This window comes from Pteronotus mesoamericanus, unplaced genomic scaffold (assembly GCF_021234165.1).
Source record: "Pteronotus mesoamericanus isolate MK-2021 breed Mesoamerican mustached bat unplaced genomic scaffold, CSHL_Meso_final scaffold_582, whole genome shotgun sequence".
In the NCBI taxonomy this organism is placed as follows: domain Eukaryota; kingdom Metazoa; phylum Chordata; class Mammalia; order Chiroptera; family Mormoopidae; genus Pteronotus; species Pteronotus mesoamericanus.
This window is the reverse complement of record NW_026555323.1, coordinates 2,768,393-2,786,259: the sequence shown is the minus strand read 5'-3', so window position 1 is coordinate 2,786,259 and position 17,867 is coordinate 2,768,393. Positions and strand designations below refer to the sequence as shown.

The window sequence follows — 17,867 nt, the reverse complement described above, 5'->3', positions numbered from 1 at the left end:
GCTGCAGTGATTAGTTAGAATGAATTGCCAAATTATTTCTGGCTCCAGTAATTTATTAGTTTTCCGCACGTCAGTGAGAGAAAAATTAGAGCCTATGGGCGGGGTGGTGGGGGGATGTCATTATTTATAGAGTTCACAGAGAAACAAAAAGGATTATCTAATTCCAGCCGGGGACCGCTGGCTCCATCAGGTTCTTTGGGATCTCCTGGAGTTCCCGCAGTCGCTGTGGGAGCCAGGGGTCCGTGAGCCTCGGGCATCGCAGCGCCCTGCTGCCATTGGACAGAGCTCCCAGACGACAGGTTTCCAACGGGACCCCACCTGGTCCCGCAGGGGCAGGACTTTGCAGCAGACTGCTCTGCCCCAGTGTTCCAGGCACCGGCTGCCTCCCGGGAGCCAACCTGCATGGTAACCTAGAACACCCAGGCAGCAGCCCTGGCCAGGTGGCTCTGCTGGTTGGATAATCGTCCTGTAACCGAAAGGTTGCGGGTTCGATCCCCAGTCAGGGCACATGCCCAGGTTGCAGGTTCGATCCCTGGTCTGGGCACATGTGTGGGAGGCAACCAATCGATGCTTCTCTCTCACATTGTTATTTCCCTCTCTAAAAAAGCAATGTCCTTGGGTGAGGATTTAAAAAAAAAACAAACCACTCAGAGAGCCATGCGGGGCCATGAGCAGGGCCCCTTTAGGTCCGAGCTGGAGCTCGCACCGCCTGCAGAGGATGAAGCGTTGGCGTATCACTGTGTCTTCCTCAGGAATCTGTGCGGCCACGGAGGCCCTTCATCAAAGTGAGTCACTAGGGCGAGCGCTTGGTCCCAGAATTAGCTTGGGAGGGAAGACGCTTAGACGCCCCCATAGGCGCCTTGACCCTGCCGGGCACATGGGTCACGGTCCGGCGTGGCCTCCAGCCACCCCCTGACCTCTGACTCCTCTGAAGGGCCCAGGGACATTACCCTGCTTCCTGAATGAGCCCTGCCGTCCAGCCTCTCTCTGCTTGCTTTAAAAGCTCCTAGTTTCTTCGGTTGTGTTTTTGTTGAAATAGCTGGCAGAGGAGCGGATTCCCATTTTGTTCCTCCCATCCTTCTTCATTACGGTGGAGCCCGGACATTTGGAAACGGTGGGTAATGATTCTCCACTCCTTCTCCTGAGTTACAGCTGTGAGTGCTGTAACAGCCTCACAGTGACATTTGTCATTTCGCCCCTCTTCCACTAATTCTTAGGGTTGTGCAACATGTTTCTACAGTTTATCCTCATTAGCCTTCTCTCTTGGCATGAGTTGGGGGTATCTGCAAATTTAGATCTTTCTCTTCCTTTTAGATAATGTATAAAAATCTCACCGTTGATTCTGGAAGAACCCCCCCCCCCCCCCCGCCACCGCATTTAGGCCTTTTAGCCTTGTTTTTCAAACATTAGAGTGAATGACATTTTGACAGATCACTAGAAGCCTCTGCTACTTCACATATTTTTTTCCTAACTTTCATTATCTATAAAAATAAATTGTACACCAATTTCCATCCATTCTAAGATGTGCATTTTTGTCACATTTTATTTTTTTTGAAAACAGATATGTCTTGCCATCACATGGCGTCTTAGAGTGGATAAAACATGAGACCGTAAGAATAAATATCTAGTTGAGGGATAAGCAATGTAATTCGAGTGTTTCATAAACTCAGAAGTCAAAAATAACCTGGCCTGGCAGGGTGGCTCAGTTGGAGCATCATCTCGTACACCAAAAGGTTGCAGGTTCGATCCCCAGTCAGGGCACATGCCTGGGGTGCGAGTTCAATTCCCGGTGAGGGCGTGTACAGGAGGCAACAGGTCGATGTTTCTCTTTTGCTTCGACGTTTCTTCCTTCTTTTCTTTCTCTCCCTTCCTCTCTCTCCAATAATCACTAAACATGTCCTCAGGGGAGGATTAAAAAAACATGGAAAATTTTTTTCTTTGGAAGTATTATTGGTCTTCTGAATACACCGAATTTGATTTTTGTGTCCTTTTCTTTTCTCCTGAATTTAGCATATTCTCTGGGGAATACACCTGCTAGTAATAACTTCAATGAGAAGGTGCGAGTCAACTCTTTGTCTGAAAACATTATCTTTCCTGGAAACTTACTCTTGGCTTACAGTTCAGCGGGGCACGGAGTCCAGCGTTGAATTCCATGCCCACTTTCGATGATTTGAAAATGTCCCTTGGTGGGTTTCTGGCCGTCATTGAGGCCCCCCGCTCTCACCCCAGCTGCCATTCCCTGCAGATAAACTCCGTCTGATCCCATGTACTTTTATGATATCATTTCTCATGGTCTGCAGTTTCATGACAATGAGATTTAGTTTTCTTAAAATCAACAGTATATCTGAGAACAGGTCTAGATTTGGAGAAAACTTAAGAAGCTACTACAGGGTTCCTGTTCATCTCACACCCAGTGTTCTGTCTTATTCTCATCAGTCATTCACATGGTTCATTCCGTTGCAATCAACGAACCAACAGCGATAGATTATTTTTGCCCGAGGCCCATCATTCGATCGGGTTTTTTAAGTTTTGTGACCTAGTGTCCTTTTCTGTTGCAGGGTCCCACCCAGAGTAGCACATCACATTAATCATCTCATCTCCTTCGGCTTCTCTGGGTTGCGACAGTCACTGAGACTGTCCTTGTTTCTGATGCTCTTGATAACTTTGAAGAGCGCTGGTGGTGTGCGGAACATCCCCAACTAGGGCTGCATTGGGTGCTTTCGCGGGATTAGGTCGAGGCGATGCGTTTTGGGGAGGGAGACCAGTTCATACCATTAACACGTCCTCACTGTTGACCTTGACCTTGATCAGCTGGCTTCAGGTCATGTTCTCCAGGTCTCTACATTACAGGTGCTGTTTCCCCCCTTTTAGAACTAAGTCACTGTGCGCAGCCCCCATTCAAGGAGCAGGGAGTTAAGCACTCAGTCCTTTAAAAGGTGAATTATCTGCCCAAGTTCTTTGGAATTTCTCTGCATGAGCGATCCATGTTCCCGTTCCCTTATTTATTTATTTATTCAATCAATCACTTTATTTACGCCAGTGCAGGCGCACGGATATTTATCTTATACTCTGACTCACGGATATTTATCTTATACTCTGGTTATAATCCAGTGCCCCTTCATTAAGACTCTCTGCAGACTCGCCTGTCTTCCCTTCCCAGACGTCGGTGCGGTGCTTTCTTTGCCCCGGCAACGTCAGCCGCGCGTGAGTCCAACAGAGTCGTTGATTTGTGTGTGTTCAGCTTTGCTTTCTTGCTGTGCGGACATGATTAAGTCTAAGCTTTTTACATGTACAGTCTGAGGAAAGGTTGAGCTTTGATTAGTTTTTGAATCATCTTGAGGACCTTGTACATCCTTTATCTGAGAGGTTGGTCAGCCAATTCTGGAAATTTCTAAGCCATCATTTCTTTAAACTTTCTCCTTCTGAAACTTTTTTAGATGCCTATTATATATTTTAGTTGTATCCTTCATGTCTCTTAAGCATTCGCCTTTCTCATCTCTTTGTCATTCTTTATGATAGGTCATTTGGTAGGTCAGTCTTCGCCTTACTGATTATTATTTTAGGTCTTCATAATCTGCTATATAACCCATTCATTATTATGCTAAGTGAAATAAGCCAGTCCGAGAAAGACAAATACCATATGGTCTCACTATTCTTTGGAATCTAATGAACAAAATAAACTAACCAACAAAATAGAAGCAGAGACACAGACACATGGAACAGACTGACAGCTGTCAGAGGGGAGAGGGTGAGGGACTGGGTGAAAGAAGGTGAAGGATTAGCCAGAGAACATACATGCGTGACCCACGGACGCAGACACAGTGTGGGGATGGCCGGAGGGAAGGGGGGCAGGGTGGGTGGAGGCGGGCAAAGAGGCGGAAATGGGGACCTCTGTAAGAGTGTCAATAATAACATTTTTTTGAATCACTACATTTTTTTTTTACTTCGAGAAACTTTTGTCTTGTCTTGTTTTCTCCAAGAGTATATTATTTTTTATTATGCTTTTGATATTTTAATGTGTTTAATCGCTTGAAACTTATGTGTAGAGCGTTAACCCTCTGATATTTCTGTTGTTTGAATTTGGAGGGGTTACTTTCTGATGATTTAGCTTTCTGTCTCTTGCTCATGGGAGATGTATCACATATATTTTATATCAGTTGCTCAGGGGAGATTTAACACTGATACATTTTATAATTTGCACCACAAAGCTATAGTCATGGTTGTGTTTTCTAAGCAAAGACGCTTTTTGGCTTTCTGTGTTTTGTTGGGGGGAGGGTGCTTATTTGTTTATTTTCTTTGCTTCTGGTGCCTCAAGTTTCACTGACCTGGAACCACTTTTTGTAAAAATTTTTTTCTTCTTTGATCCTTGATCTTTATTCATTTCCTTTGTTAATTTAAATGACATTCCATTGTTTACACTGTCCCAGTTGTCCCGGCCTCTCCCCCTTTGCGCCCCTCCACCCCGCCCCCCTCAGGCCACCCCACGCCGTTGTCCGTGTCCGCGGGTCACGCGTGTATGTTCTTTGGCTGCTCCTTTCACCTTATTCAACCGGTCCCCCTCCCCCGCCCCTCAGACAGCTGTCAGTCTGTTCCGTGTTTCTGTGCCTCTGATTCTATTTTGCTCGTAAAATTTTTGTTTTATTTTTCCATGACAGTTGCCTTTCAGCGTCATATTAGTTTCAGGCGTACAACGCAGTGATTAGAAATTTATGTCCCTTACAGGGTGATCGCCCCAATAAGGCTGGTACATAGCGATTGCAATATCACCGACTCTATTCTCTATGCTGTGCTTTACATCCCTGCGACTATTTTGTAACTGCCGATTTGTCCTTCTGGGTCCCTTCCTCTTTCTCCCATCCTCCTAACCCTCTCCCATATGGCAACCGCCATCGGTTTGTTCTCCGTATATAAATCTGTTTCTCTTTTGTTTTTTCTTTGTTTTGTCGTTTAGGTTCCACACAGAAGTGAAATCACATGGGATTTGTCTTTGTCTGAGTTCACTTAGCATGACACCCTCTGCGTCCACCCGTGTTGTCCCATGTGGTGAGGCTGCATTCCTTTGTTTTCATGGCTGAGTCGCATGTGGAGCAGCTTTGTCGCTGTGCTCCCAGCTTGAGGATTTCCGGCCATGTGGCTTGTTTACATCTCAATTCTCCACCACAGAAAAGACCCGTACTTTTCTTAGGAATTACCAGTCCACCCCTTTTTCTCCACTGCTGTTCCGGATGGAAACAAACGTGTTTCCTTGCGGCAGCGGGCCCTTTAAGAGCCCGGTCACAGGTGGCTGGATGTGCAGTGTGGGGTCTGGGTCAGCCCCCCTCCGCCTGTGGGGCCAGCGTCTTCCCTTCTGTCCCACCGTGGCGGCGCTGCACACGTGGACGTCACTGGCCCCCGACCGCCCTCCCCCACGGCTCTGCCAGTGGCAACTTATGCACAAACAGTATTTTTGTTGTTGTTGTTTCCTCTTCTTTTGTTGTTGTTTGCTTGCTTGCTTTTGAGGATGTCTCTTACTTTCTTGTGGGAATAGGTTTGCATTTGAAAAGAACTTTGTTCCTTTTTCACAGCCACGTAGTATTCCACTGTGTAAATGTCCCGCAGCTCTTTTATCCCCTCCTGTACTTGGGGGCCCGTGGGCTGCTTCCAGATCCAAGCGATTTGTAAATAACGCCGCTAAGAACAGAGGGGTCCTTACGTTCTTTCAAATTAGCGTTTCGGATTTCTTCGGGTACATCCCCATATTTTCTAGCCACTTTGCTATGCTTCCGAAACGAGTCCAGAACCCTACTGAATGTCAACTGCAATGGAAACATTAAAGAAAAGAAGAGAAACAGCCCTCCAGCGCGTTGTCCGGAACACTCAGCGTTTCCCGCATGGTCCCCACGCCGGCCCCGGCCCTGCCCTGCTTGTCTCACCTCTGTCCCCAGCCTCTCCCCTAATTGACTTAATCTCCCCGTGTTTTTCGCCTGCACACACTCTGATTATCTCATGCCTCGACTTCAGCCCAGTGACTCAATTTTCAGCTGAGTCTGTTTTGTTCCTTCCTGCGTGCAATTGATTAGCCCTGGAATAGTGCTGTTTTGATTAAGTTTGCTTATTTAGCTCTGCAGTTGCCCTTTCATTTCATTGGATTATTTCAGAGTCTGGTCTTTGAAACCAGGCCTAATTTGATCCAGGGCTTTATACATTTACGGAGTCTGAAGAAAGAGCTCACAGGAGGTCTGCCGTCCTGGGTGGGCCTTTTTCCAGACTCTGCTTCGTATTTCAGTTGTGCCTGCCTTCCTTTCTTCCTTTCTCCCCTGAATTTGCTGTTTTCGTGTTATTTATTTTACTTTTTTAAAAATCCTCACTCTAGAATATGTTCATTGATTTTTGTTTTCAGAGAGAGAGGAAGGGGGAGAGAGAAGGAGAAACATCCGGCAGTGGCCTCCCTCACGCGCTCAGACCAGGGATCTTACGCATCCCAAGCAGGGACCAGACCCCCAACCTAGGCCCTGACCTGGGATTGAACCCGTGACCTTTCGGTTTGCAGAACGACACTCCAGCCGAGCCACGCGGGCCAGGGCAGCCTCAGGGTTGACGGGACATCCCGCAGCCTGTTCCCAGACAGAGCTCCCGGGCAAAGCCTGGCGCCGACGCGCCACGCTTTCCGTAACTCAGGCCTGGGGTGGGGCGGCGTCCGCCTGCGCACCGGCTGTGGCCGCGGGCTCAGGCAGCTGTGACTTCCGTGCTCCCTGTGATGTAAACCGTGAAGGGAGCGCTTGGACACGGACCCAGCGGGTGGCTTAGGCATAAAGAGGGTTTACGGTTCCCGTCCAGGGAGAGCTTAGGTAAATGCTGATTCACGTGTCACGCGAGTGACCGGAGCCTCTCTCCCCCTCCCCCTCCTGCTCTCCACAGTCCCCCACCCCTCACCACCCCCACTCCCCCCACTTGCCAGCTCTGCCACCTCCAGGCGGGTCTCCCCTCTGTCAGGTGTCACTCTCGTGATCCGCTTTCCAAGCTTTGTTCTTCCAAATGTGTCATTCAGGGGGAGGCAGGGAGGCCTGAACCCTTACGGAAATGGAAGGAATTTCAGTTGAGTTCAGTGTGCTCTTGAACCCCTTTCCCCTCCCTGCGGAGATGGGCTCCACCCAAATGGCCATGAGGTCAAGGTCGGGCAGGGGAGTCACTTCCTGTCGCTTCCCTGGGGGCTCCTCTTGTCCTTCGCGCAGTGGACCAGCTGGAACAACTGGGCCCGGGGCCTCCAGTGTGGCCATGGGCAGTGAGTTTATAAAGCAAGGAAAAAAAAAAAAAAGGAAAGAAAGAAAAGAAAAGGTTAGCTTTGTCCAGATCGAGGCTCTAAGCTCAGAGACACCCCTGCCCCGGTTCACCTGGTGCGTGAACTCCCCAGAGGAGCCAGCCTGCTGGGCCGGTGTCCCACCACGTGTCCTGATGTGTCTCATGGGCGGATTATGTCAAAAAGGAATTACACGCTGACCGGTGCGGAGGAACTGAAAAGGTGTTATACTCTGGCCTAAGTTTAAAATTCCTCAAGTATTCTAGAGATGTGGAGGGTTAGCTTTGGTAGTTAAAAATAGAGGAGCCCTGGCCGGTGTGGCTCAGTGGATCAGGCGTCATCCTGCAACGCGAAAGGTCGCTGGTTCGATTCCTGGTCAGGGCACAGGCCTGGGTTGCAGGTTTGGTCCCCAGTTAGTGGTGAGTACGAGAGGCAACCGACCAATGTTTGTCTCTCATGCCAATGTTTCTCTCCCTCCCTTCCCCCTCTCTAAAAATAAATAAAAATAAAATCTTTAAAAAAAAAATGGAGGGCAAGATCACTTTGGACAGTTCTAGAAGCAGAAGTTTTTAAGGACCATAGTCTCTCCCTCAGGGGCGTTCTTGGCAGCAGCGTCAGTATGTAGCACCAGGCTCTGCAGGGTCCTGGGTTTTAAAGGCTCAGAGCACAGTAAGTTTCCTTTCCTGCTTGTACTCAGCAGCCCTGTGAGAAGAATGTACGTATCTCTAAACAGTTCAGCTTTGATCGAGACGCTTAGTAGGGAAGAGCCAAATCGCTCAGCGAAGTCCTCCTCCAAGGCGCACAGCAGCTGGACAGAGGCCAGTTTCCTGAGCTCGAAGGACGTCAGGGTCGCAGGTTCTTTGGGAGAAGATTTGCATTTGCACATCCGTACATCACAGAGTAACCATTCACTCGTTAGGAAGATTAAGTGTGGACATCCAAACGTTGACCTTCTAAGGCTGGACTTCAGTGAGCATGAAACCAGCGTAATTATGGGTGCCGTCCAAAAACCGGCCGTTGGAGGGGGACCGAAGTTGCCTGCTTGAGAGGGGCCAACTCTCCGGGTGTTTTGTATTTTTTTTTTATATTGGAGGAACTTGTTTCTGAAAATTAAAAGGTAGAGAGCTTTACTATGTTTAAATTAGGCACTTAAAAATTATTTTTAAATCCTTACCCAAAGATATGGTTATTGATTTTAGAGAGAGAGGAAGGGGGAGAGAGAGAGAAACGTCGATGTGAGAGAGAACCATCAGTTGGCTGCCTGCTGTGTGCATCCCAACTGGGGAACACGCAACCCAGGCATGTCCCCCGATTGGGGATTGAACCCACAACCTTTCGGTGTATGGGACGGCGTTCCAACTGGCTGAGCCACCCAGCCAGGGAATTAGGTGCTTTCATCGCCCAACCATGTAATCCTTATATTGTTCTGGAGAGAGGACAAGTGCTCTGTTTTTATATATGACTCGCAGAAATGCTCAGTGACCCCACGTCCACAGCCCCTGAGTAGCAGCGCCCAGGACTGCAATTTATTTACAATTATACTAAGCCCATGTTATGTTAACATAAATAACAGTTCATGAAAAATTGCCCTATTTCCCCAAGCACAGCACATTTCGTGAGAAGCGTGGCATTGTTTTTTATTTTTGCAAATCTCTTTAGTGCTCAGCTTAATAGATGTCAGCCGGGTTTTCTTGTCTGCCTCTATATCCAGTCTGCTCCTGGCGCCACATGTCCTGTGGTCTCGGCAAAGCTCCACCGAGTGCCCGCAAGGCACCTCCTGAAACAGGCTCGTGACGTCTAACGATTATGCAAAATGTGTTGGTAACTTGGAAACTCCAGGGTCCCCAGGCGACCATTTGAGAATGTCTGTGCTACACAGCGAACCAAAGGGACCCATTTTCTGTTGCTGCCACGGAAGTGGCCACTGTTGTGGTATTGAGGGCAGCGTTGTCTCATGGCTTAAGCGCGGGTGTGGAGTTGGACCAATCGGGCGTTGCTGGGTGACCCAGGGCCAGGGGCTCGGCTTGTGTCACAAATTGTCTTTTTTTTTTTAAAGATTTTATTTATTTTTTAGAGAGAGGGGAAGGGAGGGAGAAAGAGAGGGAGAGAAACATCAATGTGTGGTTGCCTCTCATGTGCCCCCTGCTGGGCACCCGGTCCATAACCCAGGCACGTGCCCTGACTGGGAATCGAACCAGCGACGCTGTGGTTCACAGGCCGGTGCTCCATCCACTGCGCCGCACCAGCCAGGGCTTTTCACAACTGTCGTTAAGCCACCCCCTGCCCTCTTGATGACAAAGGTGATGTGTGCTCCCTGCAAAACATCCAGACAGAACAGAGACGGACAGAGTTAAATGGGGGAGCTCGCTCGCGGTTCCCATCGCCAAATGCGATCAGTGGTGGAACGGACTGTTGGCTGTGTGCGCACGCGCGGCATTTAAAAAATGCGCTCTATTTACAGGTGAGCCGTGTTATTTTCCGATATCATTACTGACATCCTCGGTGGGGAGCACCATGTGCTTGTTCATCTTTTGCCCATTTTTCTATTGGATTGCCTGCCTTTGCCTTATTGATTAGTAGGAGTTTGCTTCTTATTCTGGATATGAATTTTTTTTGTCAGACTTCCTATCTCGCTGACTCAGGGAGAATCAAACTCTCAACTTATTATCCTTTAAAACTGGGACAAAGACACGATCGGTGGAAAGAGTAAATGAGATAGAAGAAGTAATTCTTGCTATAAACTACAGCGTGCTATGCAAATGGGAATTTATATTACCCAGCTATTTTCTGTGCAAACAAGAATACAGACACAGATCTATTGCTATCTGGGTTTTTCCTCAACATCTACATAAAAGCAAGAAAAAGTGTTGGAGCTCTGAAAAATAGGATGGAATAGTGCAGCCTTATAACTTCTGGAAGACTAATGGCCTAGAAATGCAAGATAGCACATTACGCATGATCAGACTTGTACTTCAAAGCCAGTACAAGACTATCCCGGGAGATTGGTTTTAAAAGCTACTTAAGTGCAAGTGTAATTTTTTAAAAGCTACTTGATTGAGGCACGATGGATGTACAAAAAGCTGTACCTATTTAATGTGTACAGTCTCACGAGTTTGAAAATAAGATCTGCCTGCAAAACCCTCACCACAAACTATGCCGTCAATGTAGCCATTGCCTCCCAAAGTTTCCCTGCCCTCTGTATATATCTGACATTATCACTGTCATTATTGTTATTATTAGAAAATGTTAAGTGTAGCATATAGTGTTATTAACTATCACCTCCTTGCTGCACAGAAGGTCTCTGTTCCTCTTCCAGAACTGAAACTCCGTGCCCTTGGCCTGACCCCTCCCAGCCCCTCCCCCACCCCCGGCGACCCGTCCTCCTCTCTGCCTCTATGACAGCGGTTACTGCAGATGGTTCCCACGCGTGGAATCCCGTGTATCCGTCTTCCTGTGTCCGGCTTATTTCACTTAGCACGGAGTCCTCCCGGTTCATCTGTTTGCCACAGATTGTAGCACTTCCTCTTTTTCTTTAAGGCTTCGAATATTCCAAAGTGCTCAGGTTCAAAAGCAAATGGGAGACATGAGGCCAGTTGACGCTGGGGGTGTTTCGCCACTCCAGCCCCCTGTGATTCCCTGGCACAAAAGTCCTGTCTCCTCCTGTGTTGTCTTAGGGTCAGGGAAGGGGTGGGTTTTGGGGGAAGAGTCATGCGCGCGCACGCGTGGCACGAAGGGTCAGCGGCCGGCCTGTTGACTCTGCCTCCTCCTGTCCCACCCTGGAAGGAGGTTGGGGAAGCTGTTCTCTCCCCATTTCCAGGAAGAGAAAACTGAAATGCACAGAAACTGAGCACCTGAGCCTGGGGCGCTGGGGCAGGGGCAAGAGGGTCTCCCGCCAGCCCGGGCTCCCCCCTCTGCTGCCCAGCGGTGGCCCGAGGGCCTGGAACCGCCGAAGCCCACGCTCAGATCCTGCTGTCCGGGAGGCGCGTGCCCGGTTATTTATTCCCGACTCTGGGCCAGGGCTGGAAAGTTCGCCAGCATTTACCCAGTGTGCCATCCATCTTGGGAGGGAAGAGGCTGTTAAATCCAGCTCCGTCAGCCGCTTCAGGATTGCAGACGAGCTCAAGTGCAGCACGGGAGGTGGGCGGCCTCGCAGCCAGCAGCGGTTAATTGGATGAGGCGGGAGGGAGCTTCCCTCCCGGGTGAGGAACTGGATTCTGTCCCTGAGCAGACTCTGGGCGGTGGGGGTGGGGGCCCCCCTGCGTGCACTGCCAGGACCGTCCTTCTGCCCAGGGCCGGAGGGACATCTGGAACTTCAGAGCCATCTGCCGCCTTCCTAAAGCAAAGGCTTGGTCCTCGGTTTCCACGTCGCTCCCGTGTGCCCCGAGATGTGCCAACCCTGAGGCTCCGCAGAGCATGCAGAGCTGAAGTCGGGGTCCCTAGCAGAGGCCGCATTGGGGAAGCCGGCACAGCGGGTGCCGAGAGCATAGGGAGGAGGGGCAGGGAGCTGAGGGCGGCCATGGGCACCCGGGTGCGGGAGCTCTGGCCCGTGAGGACTTTGGGGGCACTGGGTCCCCCAGGCTGCACCCTCGGGGGGGTGGGCAGGTGGCCGTCCTGTGTGTTGACACCCCGAGCACTGGTTGCCTTTCTGAAGCGGGCAGGACTATGGTCAGGCAGGAAGGGTCCCCCGCAGGTCACACGGAGCTCTGCCTCCCCAGCACCCCTCTGCCTGTGCCCAGTTCTGCGGCCGGAAGCCCTGCCGGAGGCCCGGGGAGTCAGGAGGCAGCCCGGCCTCGCCCTGGCCTTGAGCAGGAGGGACCGGGGCGTGGGCAGGGCGGCCGGAGGCAAGGAGCAGGCAGGTCTGCGCGGACACCTGGCACGCAGGGCGCGGGGCGGCTGGGAGGGCTGTCTTTCGGGTTTTCGGGGTCACAGGGTGCACATGTTAAGGGGTAAAGCCTGCTCTGTCCTTGCCTCCGAAGGTGCCCTGTTGCTGTCCTCTGTGCCCGCTCTTTGGGACTGTAGTGTGTCCTTGTGGAACTGTGCGGTTCTCCCCCTGCCCCCATGAGCTCGGGAGCAGGGCCGATTCCGTTCCCAGGGTTCCTGTCCGGTGGCCTAGTGCTGCCAACCGGAAGTGCTCCCCAAACATTCTTCGACTGAGTGAAGGAGCGAGTGAGTGAACGAATGAAGGAGGGAGCGAACAGCTGGCCCGGCCGGCTTGGGGGGAAGGGCTCGCTGTTGCCCCGAGGCCTTCGGGCTGGATTGCGCGCGCAGCTGGAGGGCAGAGAGCCCCCCCCGGACCGAGCAGGGTCAGCCTGGGGGTGGGTGCAGCAGCAGTTCCCCGACGGAGCCTGGAAACCATGCGCATGTCCCCCTCATGTCTGGAGCCGGGAAGTCCAAGATCAAGGGGCGGGCGGGAGTGGCTCCGGCGAGGACCCGCGTCCAGGGCCCTGGACGGCTGCCGCCCGGGGGAAGGAGCGCGGTCCTGTTGGTGAGGGCGCCCGTCCCGTCGTCAGGGCTGCGCCCTGCTGACCTGCGCGCCTCTCCAAGTCCCCATCTCCTAACACCCTCTCGACGGGGGTTTAGTTTCAACAGATGAATGGGGGGAGGGGACACGGCGCACGGGGGTGGGAAGGCGGCGTGACAGCCGTCCTGGCGCGGACTGAGAGCTGCGAGGCTGAGCCAGCGCGTGGGCCGCCCGGGACAGGAGGGAGCTCGCGGACCCACGCTGGGCTCCTGCTGGGGGCCCCTCCTGCCGAGGGTCCCCCACCTGGCAGCGCGACACTCGCGACACTCTCGGGCGGTGGCTGCCTGCGGCTTTGTGTTGATTACAGTTCGCGGCGCCGCGCCGGGGTCCCACGCTGGCTGCCGCGCTCCGCGGAAATCCCGTCTCGCTCTAATGAGGTCTCCGTGAGATGCTGGAAAGAAGAAAGGCTTTTAATTAGGTTGGTAGGAATCGGAGTCCCAAACCACAGAAGCCTCTCTCGGAGAAGATGAAGATACCAATGCAATTAAGAGAAAGCAAGACACCTCCGTGGAACGCGCCGGCTAATTTTAAGTCCATTAAAAACGACCACCCTTTAATACATCGAGGCAGGAGATGCACGTCCTAAACAAAGTCTTGGTGCTTTCAAGTGACACGGGAGCTGGAACTGGCGCAAGAGAACGCGCGATTCAAGCGTCCGGCTCTGCCGGGGTCGTTTGCTCAGCGGAGAAAGCAGAAAGGTCAGCTCTACAGCTTTTTCCATCGACAGCCTTGGCATGTGTTATTTTGCAAAATGGGATTTTTCCCCCCTGTAATTAAATTGGCAGCTTCTTCCAGGCACAGTCCCTGCCCTCGGATCCCCGGGGCCTCCTCCCCCGCCCCTCCTCGGGCAGCAGAGACTCTCTGGAGGATTCCAACCCCCCCCACCCCCCAAAATCTCTCCCCTCAGAGGTGCCCACGGTGCGAGCGGCTGGGGCGGGGGCGCTGATGCATCCAAGTCTCTGCCAGCTCCTTCCACAGTCCACACATTTTTACTGTAGTGAGAAGCCGCATCCATTTCTCAGTCGCACGGCTGCCGTCTGACCGCGCCCCTGCAGGTGCCGCGTTCCTCCCGCCGCGGCTCCGCGGCCGCGCGCGTCACCAGCCGGCCCTGCCAGGCAGCTCCTGTTGGAGGAGCTCCTGTCTGCACGGGATGGCTAATCAGCGCTTCCTCCTGGAGCGGGTGGAGATCGCTAATGTGCAGAGCCCTGCGGGTGGGAATTGAGCAATAAATACCGCCGGACAATGTGTCCGGCGCACTGTCGAGGGAAACGCGCTCCTCTGTCTCCGCTTGCGCTGGCTGTTGCTCGGCCGTGGACTTGGCTGGCCACGAGGCAAGGCTGGTGGCATCCCAGGTGTCGAATATCTCAGTGGACACCCCGGTTGGCGCCCTTTCTCATGCCACACACAGGCGGTTTGGAAATGTCAGAAAGGGGGCACCTCTCTTTTCTGATCCTTAGTTTGCTCACCTGAGCGGGACTTACCTTGCAGGTGTGTGTCAAGGGCCTTGCACGCTGCCTGGGAGACAAAAGATGAGAGGAAAGGAGGCAGGTGCACTGGGACCAGGACAAACGCGGGCCGCATAACCCTTAACAGTAGCACCCGGGGCAGCTGCGGTCCCAGCTCACCATCCCCCCGGGAAGGGGGGGCGTACAGTATGCGTATTCGTTTTAAACTCTATACATTCTGGCAGGGCACTTGACTTTAAAAAATTAGACTGCACCCAATTTAATTTTTTTAAGTGTATAAGATGGTGCGTCCGCAGTTTTAATTCTCGATTTTATACTTCCCAGCCTTTTGTAAGCGCTCTGTCATGAATGTGCATGACCTCAGCGTGCAGGGAAAAGCTTCCGTTGGGGCGCTTTGCCACTCCAGGGAGCTTGGGAGGCCTGGGTGCCTTCCAATCCCTGCACAGCCTCAGACCATGTAAACATAGCACGCTTCTTTTCTTTCTCTTTTCAAGGACGAGAAGAACCAAGTTCTAACCACCAACATTTGGCTGCAAATGGTAAGTTGAGACCGCGGCAGTCCCCGTCCACAGATGTCCCCGCGCTTGCTTCTGGGGTGCCCGTGTGTGGATTGTAGAGAACGCAGAGGACCCGGGACATAAGCCAGGGCTGTCTGTCCTCCCTGACTGCGCAGGCGCCGACAGCGAGGCCCTAAGTCCCGCCGTGGATGCAGCGCGCTGCCTCCCGCAAGGCTCCCGAAAGGCAGGCCTGCGTTTCGTGACAGGTTGATGTGGGAAAATTTCTAAAGCACTTCATGCAAGACAAGCCATAAGACCCACGTCTGCATGGCAGTGTCCACACCTGCGCCGTCCCTGGTCCCTAGAGAGCGGGAGCACCTGCCTCTCTCTGCTCACGCCCCCCAAACGGGCGTCCTTGAACCCTGAGCTCTGCTCATGCCCGGCTCCGGTGACCCCGGAGAGAATTTGGGAGGGCTGCATTCTTCCCCTCGTGGGTTTTCAGGGGGGTATCTAAAATCCTAACCACGAAAGTGAATTAGTTGCACATGATGCCACTTCCATGAAATAGTAAAGGCTGCGATTTAAAAATAAGACTGCTAGTCTCTATTTTGAATGGATGCTATTTAAGTAGCATATAACTTGATATCCATGTCAGTCATTTAAAAAATGCAAACAAACCCTTTTTGAATGACCAAGTAGTTTCCATTGTCTCTTTTTGTCTTTGTGCTGTTCTATTCCGCTTTGCATACCAAGTTTTAACCTAATGCAATATAATTTTAGGTTTGAGAGCCTTTTATTAATCATTCTGTCTTGGTTCACTCAAATGTAAATATTTGCATAGAAATATTCCTTCAAAAAATAAGTATGAAAAATTTTTCTTCCGGATTGATTTAGTATCATGAATTTTGGTACAAAATTCATCAAGGTGACACTAATTACAAATTTTAATAAGTAATTATTAAACAAAGAATTGGAGATTCATTGCTCTCTCAAGGATGAAACTTTGTTTTAAGCTCATTTGCATATTTATAGTGATTATTTTTTATTACTAGAATTGAGACATTGATACAGATTCCACCCATTGTGTCGCGTTCAAAAATAGATGCAGTGACATGTCTAGTTCATAATGAAAGATACTTTGTCTCAGCAATGTTATTCAATTCCTTGAACTTTTTCCAGGTTACATGCCAAATTTTACGTAGTTTTCTTCAAGGTGGACCAGCTGACAACTGCATGAGTTTCTCCTTTAATTGTGTTGAAAGCGAAGAATTAAAACACACCCGACCTCTGAAAGTGTGTATCTCCCAATTTTTAACATCATCCATATAATATAGCCATTTGAATTGAGTCTTTGGTCCCTGGGGCAATGTTCTAAGTCAGAGGTGAGACCAGGGAAATGGGAGGGGTACGCGTCCAGGCAGAGGGGATCCCACGGGTCTTCTCGGGCAGGTGCGTTTTAGCGGGAACACACATGGCAGCTGATGGATGGAAAACGAATCCCCTCCAGTCGTCTGCTGTGGGCCCAGCGGCATCTTCGCGACGCGCGAGACCCCTCGCTCAGCCTGCCCGTGATGAGTAAAGCAGCAAGCTCTGTCCATTTGTCCCCGAAGGATTGAAAGTAGCTTCTTCAGTGAGCGGACCCCCGCCCCCACACCTGTACCCACCCACGCGAGCGTCCCTCCTCGCGCCCTGGGCGCAGGGTCCTTGCTCCCTGGGCAAGGCCCCACCTCCCGGCGCCTGCGCACAGCCTCGCTTCAGGCGCCGTCTCTGCTGCCTCCCTCACCATAACAGGGCGTGTGGGTCGCTCTGCGGCGCACGCGGACACGCAGGGCTGTGGCCCCCACGTCCTCCCCAGCGACTCCCTGGTCTCCTCCTCACCGTTGTAGGTCCCTCCAAGCGGCGCCCCCGAGTACGCATCCTCTGCCCTTGCATGCTCAGGAAACCCAGCCTTCTCAGCTCTGGGCGAGCCAACCACTGCCCCCCAGGTTACGAAATGCAACCAGTAATTTTTTCACAAGTTTTTAACTAGACTCTTCAGACACACAGAAAAGCTGGACCTTCAGTGGGCACCCAGACACCTGCGTCCTGGGCCCTATAATCATCATACTGGTGCTATACTGACTTTATCCCACGCCTGGCCAGCTATCCATCTTTTTGTTGATGTTGCTTATTTTTAAATACAGTTCCAACTAGAAGAGTGAGCATCGGTGTACTTTCAGCCACGAATTGCATGCAGATTTTAGAGTTTAGAGAAAAAAAATATATTTTCTTCAAGGGTAAATCTGCATAGAATGCAAGGCGCAAGTCCTAAGGGTCCCAGTCAGGGAACTGCCAGGAATGCCTTCAGCTCAGCAGCTCCACCTCTGTCGGGAAGCAGAATTGCACCATCCCGCCCAATTCCTGTCCTACCCTAACGCCGCCTCCGGTAGAACATCACTGTTCTGGGTCTGGTGATCACTTCCCCGCCTTTATCTTACTGGGCCCCTCAGGAGCGTTTGGTGGAGCTGACTGCCTTCCATTCCTTGAAACCCTCCTTCACTTAGTGTCTAGACACATCTCTGTTGGGTTTTCCTCCTCACCCACTGGTCACTCCCGAGTCCTGCTGCCGCCTCCTCGCCTGCTTCCAGCCACTCGTCCCTCGGGGAGCGGAGGGCCAGGCTCGGGGCTGGGAGCCTCACCGTGGGCTGGTGCCCCTCCGGCGGCCTCCGCGCTGTGCCTGTGGGGCTGCCAAACCCAGCGGCACTCCGGCCCCCGCGGCCTTTTCTGCCAGGACGCATGGGGACTCCATGGATCCGCTGGCTGAGACCGAAAGCCTCGGGGCCACCACGGCTCTTATCTTTCTCACCCAGCTCCGATCTGGCATTAAACTCCGGCAGCTCGACCTTCAAAACAGAGCCAGGGTCTAAGCGCTGAGCGTCGGCTCGTTGCTCCAGCCAGGTCTAAGCCAGTGTTATCTGTCACCTCGGCTGTCACAGCGCCTCCGAGCCAGGCTTCCGGGTCGGTCCCGCCCTCCCTGGCAGGGCCGCGTCCCCTCTAGTCCGCGTGAGCCTAGCAAGAGAGACCGGGGCTCGGGCTCAGCGGCCCCTCCAGGAGCCCCGCCTTGCTCT

The 17,867-nt window shown here is 52.0% G+C and overlaps 1 protein-coding gene across 1 annotated transcript in view; it reads left to right on the top strand.

Moving 5' to 3' along the window:
• Nucleotides 1-17,867, top strand: part of LOC129061280 (neuronal acetylcholine receptor subunit alpha-7) — a 60,868-nt gene that overhangs the window by 14,729 nt on the left and 28,272 nt on the right. The window contains exon 3 of the mRNA XM_054561972.1: nt 14,758-14,802. Within this exon, the coding sequence (XP_054417947.1) occupies nt 14,758-14,802 (45 nt within the window). The remainder of the gene's footprint in view (nt 1-14,757; nt 14,803-17,867) is intronic.